Source organism: Micromys minutus, assembly GCF_963924665.1.
Source record: "Micromys minutus genome assembly, chromosome: X".
Classification (NCBI taxonomy): Eukaryota; Metazoa; Chordata; class Mammalia; order Rodentia; family Muridae; genus Micromys; species Micromys minutus.
Window position 1 is genome coordinate 43,135,888 of NC_137970.1, and position 6,351 is coordinate 43,142,238.

The 6,351-nt window shown below is 43.9% G+C and overlaps 1 protein-coding gene across 1 annotated transcript; it reads left to right on the forward strand.

Annotated features, from left to right (window-relative positions):
* Window positions 1-2,292: 2,292 nt before the first annotated feature.
* On the forward strand, window positions 2,293-5,718 carry LOC308415949 (G-protein coupled receptor 83-like; the record flags this gene model as incomplete). Its single annotated transcript, XM_080910958.1, has 4 exons — window positions 2,293-2,763; window positions 3,386-3,511; window positions 4,556-4,689; window positions 5,070-5,718. The coding sequence occupies 4 exons, from the start codon at window positions 2,293-2,295 to the stop codon at window positions 5,716-5,718; spliced, it is 1,380 nt and encodes a 459-aa protein (XP_080767084.1).
* Window positions 5,719-6,351: the final 633 nt, after the last annotated feature.

Below are 6,351 nucleotides of genomic sequence, written 5' to 3' on the forward strand. Positions count from 1 at the left end.
ATATGATATATTAAGGAGGGGGGAGGAGCTGGTAGATCAGCAGTCCAGATCCTGCCTTGGCATGTCTGAACCTCCATATCAGAACCCTGACTGTTTCTCCTTTGCATTTCCATTAAATTATGAAATTTCATCTTTAACCCATCGTCTTCACAACATACCAAGCACTTTAGGGCCATGAAAGCCATATTAGCAGGAGGTTGGTGTATTTTGACAAACTTCTAATATAAACTGCTACAAATAGATCAGCCTAAAGACCTAACTTAGTGCCTTCTCCATGATGGGTCTGTGTGATAGAATTAAGATTTACTAATTCCCTCAAATGTGTTTACGTATGTGTCTCATCTCTGTGAGTCACCAAACAAAACATAATTTTCTTCTCTCGGATCAGCTATTCAGTATTAGCTCAGAGCCACGATCTCTCCATCAGACACAGCATCCCAGAAATATTACAGCATGCTCAGATCTGCCTCAATTTTTTTCTTACTTTCTTAGTTCAATTCAAATACCCAGGAGTTTGCTTGTCTGCGTCATGGCTCCTTTTGTGAGCTTTGATGACCGGACAATGCCGATGATAGTTTCGGCACTAAATTGATACTTGCTTATGCCTTAATCAGTAATTATTGACATTTTCGAAATCAGGTGTTTTTCTTTTTCCTTCCTCCAGAATAGTAGTGTAGCATCTGGGCAGTAAAGGGTGGCTAGAAAGTCACGAGACTGGCTGTAACAAACACCAGGATTTCTTAAACAGAGTGCTTGCTGCATAGCCGAGGTCTCTGAATGCCCTTTCTCATTTTTAGTTCTGGTGCTTCATTCATTTTGCATCTGACCTTCTATAACCTATATATCCCGGTTTACCTATGGCAGATGATAAGGAAATGACACCCTATGGGTCTCCTTTATCCCTTCTAGGGACACAGCTTAGTTGTTTTGGTTGTGACTCTAACACTTCTGAAATGGAAATGTAGCTAAAAAATTCCAAGGGAAAGGCTAGTCTGGGACCACCATTCCTAGAGTGTTTTTCGCTTCAACCCTCTATGATTGAGAGAGACATCTCCCTCTCCCTATTGCTTTAGATTTTGGCAGTACTGATATGCAGTGCTTCCCAAATCCTAAATCTTCCCGAGGGACTCACCCTTTAGACAGTTGACTAATCTGACACAGTCTAGTTTCCAAAAGTGTTACTTCCTGGGTGTCAAACGAGTGTCCTGTTTCCAGAGGCTAGGAGCAGAGTTCCCCTGGTCCGTAGCATGTAGTTCTGAGGCCAGAGAAAAGCAGAACATATTGTTGAGCTCACTCCCAGGTGACCCTTTCTTGCTTCTCAACAGCTAAACTTCCCTCCTGCTTCTCCAGCTGCACCCTGCCTTGTTCTCTCTGTGAAACCCCCACATCTGTGCAGGTCTTTTCAAATCGACCACTCTTCCCAGGCAGCTGACTGGCTTGCTGGTCCAGATGCGACTGCAGTCTCCATATCCTCCATCAGTACCTGTGTCACAGCTAGTCGGTGCTTAGGGCGATGATGCAGGGGGAAAAAAAAACAGAAAGCAAGGGAAAGAGGAAATGCTGAATTCAAATTATAGGCCGGACGATGTTAAAAGAAGAACCCACAAACAGTAAATCCAGGCTTCCAACTGCAGGATTAGAAAAGGGAGAGCCAAAGGAGAGCAGCGAAAGGAGGGGCTTGAGACAGGAGTGACAAAGACTTTGCCAGCCTCTCAGACTCTCCAGCCTAGAAGGGCAGGGCGGGGGTTGAGTCGAGGCTCCCCATTGGCTCCAGCGCGGGCCCCTGGACTTTCTATAAAGGGCAGCTGCAGAAAGCCTGCTCTGCACGGGCTTGGAGCTGGAGTGGCAGTGCCTGACTCCGCCCTGCCCACGGCGCCAGCCAGCCTTGGACAGAAAGACTTACAGACTGATGACTGACTGAAGGCAACAGAAATATGGTCGGAACAATCACTGGCAGCATGGAGGAGGATCTGTGCTTGAGCGAAGCCTGACGCCATCTCCAGTTTGGAGCAGGTGCTGTGGGCACTCTCCAGGAAGAGCGTTTGCAGACAGCCTGCCCTGCGCTTAGCTGCTCAGCTCTGCGCACTTGCCCACCCTGAGCAGGTCCAGTATTTTTTGCTGGATCCTGGTATTTCTTCCCTCTCCCTGATCCAGACACCTCAGCTCAGAGCTCCAGGGCACTGAATAGATTGGTTGGCTGTCTGTCCACGGCCTTAACTTTCCCTTTTTTCTTTTTTGAGAGCCCCCTGAGTGAGTAGCTTAAGGTCCTCAGGGTCCACTTAAGGCACTGAGATGGATGCTCCAACCACAGACTTGCCCGAAGAGGCTTTCCAGAGCCCTGGCACCATGGGCTATGGAGACGAGCTGACTCCAGAGGCTCTGAGTGTACCTAGTGGTTTTGATGACTTGATCACCTCTACCACCTCTCAGGTGCTTCAGGCCGCATCCAATGCGGTGGGGCGTGCTGGCCGCAATGGCATATTGTCCAAGATGGATAAGCTGGCAGACCACATGCAAAACTCGGGGGACCTGGCTGACACATCAGGTCCCCTAGATTTGGAAATTGTATCCCAGGATGAGCAGGTGCAATTCTGGCTAGTGGTAGGGTATACCATAGTGGTCTTTGCTGCCATCATAGGCAACTGGGTCTTAAACCACATAATTATGAAGTATAAGAGGGTACACACTGCCACCGGCCTCTTCGTTGTCAACATTTCTGTTACCAACATGATGCTCGCTCTTCTCAGCTCTCCCTTCACTATGGTAAGCTGGGGTACTGAGGAGGGTAGCTTGGGAAGAAGGGCAAGAGCTAAAGTTAAACTTTGTACTTGAAACAGTGAGTTTTGTGTGGTCAGAGGTAGGGAGAGGGTTAGAAAGGGTTAGTTTGGTTTGGAGAACATTTTCATATGAAATAAGGCAGAAACTGAGAATCATTGAAGAGCTTGGAGATATGTTAGGAAGATTGGCAGGAGAGCTGTTGCGTCGCTGAATTAAATCTCTTGCCTTGGCAGACAGTGAGAGAGTATTGGGCTGCCCAGGGTGGCAGTGGGACCTGTTGCTAGTGAGCTTTGGGATAATGTCTGAATCCAAGTTTTGTCATAAAGATTAACTCTGTTTCTCCACCTTTCAAATGCTGTGTATGAACTTGAAGTTAGTCACCAGGTTTTGCAATGTAATGTCCTTCCATGTCTTCAAATCAGAATGTTGTGTGGGGGGAAATGTTTTGGACATGAGAGCTAGAGTGTAAAAGTATTTTTTTGCATATTGACAAAATAAAGCCAGCAGTTTGGTGCAGCGAGGAGACCTGTATTTGTAGTTTGGAGCTTTTGAGAGGGAAGAACACAGGGCTGAGTTCCTGTGCATCACCAAACCTTTTCTCCTACAGGTGCGCTATCTGTGTAATTCCTTGGTGTTTGGAAAGATGACATGTCACCTCAGTCGCTTTGCCCAGTATTCATGTGCCTATGTAACTGTGATGAGCATGGCAGCTATTTCCCTGGATCGACATCGGGTATGTGCTTCCTATGTAAAAGACAGAGTCTTCTCTTAGGGGTATGGAGACAAACAAGGTTACAAACGATCTACAAACTTTCCCAAGTTCTAAAGTCTATATCTGTAAAGATTTTTGTGTAATTTTGGAACTTTGAAAATGGTGAAAAACAGAACATCATAAAATTAAATCTAATAAAAATGCTACCATCTTTTCTCTGATGCTATGGGAACAGAAATGTGCCAATAAACACATGATACATGTTCTTCTTTGGAAAACATTTCCTGTTTACTGCATTGCAGGACTGGCTAAAAAAAACAGGAGAGGGCAGAAATAAGAAATATGGATGTAGTTTTAGGGCTGACTGAGGGCTTCATCTGGAAGGGGGTGAAGTCTGTGAGGAAGGACAGAGGAATTGAGTAGGGGGATGAAGAGAGTTGAGTGATAAGGAGCTGAGACCCATTGAAATCAATTAAAAGGGAGGGAGGCAAGGGATGAGAAGCTGGAGGTATTACATACTTAATCAGGAACTAGAGAGAAAGACCAAAGAATTGAAGGGTACGTGTTAGATCCAGATAAGGAGACAAGTACACACACACACACACACACACACACACACACACACACACACACAAACATAGAGCAAATGAAAGAGAAAGAAAAGTGTAGCTATGAAGAAAACCAAGATGGGAGGGGATGGGAGATGAGCAAGGCCATGGAGTATGCCAGGTAGAAGGGTAGATGGAGTATCCGGGGTACTTTCCCACCCATTAGTAGGTAAAGAATATTAAGTCTCTCTAGTGGATATTTGTCTTCTCTTTCCACAGAACTGCAGACAGAGAAACAGGAGCTTTGAAGTCAGTCCAGATGAATTGCTGACTTCTTCTAATGTAGCTGTGCTATATTTTCATGAAGCAAAATGCCACATATATGTCCAATGAACTATTTTACAAAGCACAATACCACCCACAAACCAAGTCTTTGTACCCTTTTATCAGAATAGCAGTTCATGGATGTCTCATTTAATATGAATTGTTAAGTTAGGTGGGGTCCCTTTCTTTTCAGGTGATGCTGTATCCTCTGAAGGCCCGGATTACTCCCATGCAAGGCAACGTTTGCATCATCATCATCTGGATTGTGAGCACTTGTGCTGCTTTGCCACATGCCGTTTACCAGAAGCTTTACCAAGTGGAATTTGGGTGAGAAGAACATGGGATAAGATAATTGCAGTTATTCTAGCAACCCAAAGGCCTTGGAAGTTACAAGAAATGAATTAAAAATTAGGAGCTAGAATAAGCATTTTTCAAATTATAGGTAGAAAAATAAATTTCTCTAAACTGCAACTTGTCATTATTTCACTAAACCTCTCATGGCAGTGGGGTTACAATTTATATCTTTGGGGCCATGGTTTCCCTATAGGATCAGTTGAACTTCAGTTTTTCTGGTTTTATATGCAATACACATATAACATAAACAGTAAACACATGTCACCCTTAAGATCTAGTTGCCATATAGTTTCTTGTGAGCCTTAAGGTAAAAACTAAATCATTGGTTTTGATTTCTTTCTCTCATCACCTAGCAACACAACAGAGGAATCTGCCTGCCTCCCAAGTTTCCCATATACTTCTAAATCCACATGGAAATACCTTGACCTGGGCACCTTTCTGCTGTTCTTCATCTTGCCTTTGCTGGTGCTGGTGGGTGTCTATGGTCATGTAGCCAAAAAGCTGTGGATCCATGATGCTGTCGATGACATCAATATCCACACTTACATCTGCCAGCGTGGAAAGAAGAAGCAGACCCTAAAGATGCTGATGACAGTGGTGCTCCTGTATACAATCAGCTGGCTCCCCCTCAACCTCTACCTGGTGCTCCTGTCCAGCGAATCCATCTCAAGCCACAATGGTCTTTACTTTTTCCTCCACTGGTTAGCAATTAGTAGTTCCTGCTACAACCCCTACATTTATTGCTGGCTCAGTGATAGTTTCCGTATTGAAGTTCAGAAAGTCATCATGGAAATCCAGAAGATGCTACTAGATAAAATCAGCCGCATCAGGGGAGAACATCGCCGACTGAGCTCTAGCTCTCATACCCAAACCCCTGCTAGTGTGGATCCCAATCCAGGAGTGCCCAAATTCCCACGATTCAAAGATTTTGATGAGCTGCCCAGTCCCCCTCCCTCCCCAGCAGTGGAAATCTCCTTTCTCCATTCAGTGCCTAGAGTTTAAGCTGCCCAGACCGCGACTGACTATCAGTTTTCAAGGTATGATAGGATCAAAATAAACAGAATTCATTTATTTTTTTTTAATGTGGTTACATAGAAGGAAGGGGATATTATTGGAGGGGTGAGGGTGATATGAACTAAGAACTTGCACTAACAAGGTAAGCTCTTAGATATTAGTATTTATATTTTATTTAGATATATAAGAATGTGATTTTATTATTATTTTTCCATGGAAATGCTAGGAGGCTAGGTATCACTTCTGAAGTTTTATTGGATGCTCTGGGAACTCAAAGGACCTTGTAAGTGCAAGTTATTATTTGTCTCTTTTGCTTTTGTGGTAGTAAGGATGGGAAATGTTACAGATGCCCAGGAATTGAGAAAGCAGTGAAATGATTCACTCTGAATAATCACTATCCCCTGACCCCAGGTTATTTCCCCAGGTTGCTGAACAACAACTTAGTGATAGCTTCTCTTTGAGTGCAAGAAAAGTCGAAGTGCCCAAGTTCACACTTCAAAATCCCAAACCTCCTCTGTATTTCTAACTCTCTATTTACTTTCATATTTTGTTTCATGTAAATGTGTATTCTTTACTTTTCTGTCTTTCTTTTTTGGAAAAAAGAAAAGAATACATAATGTG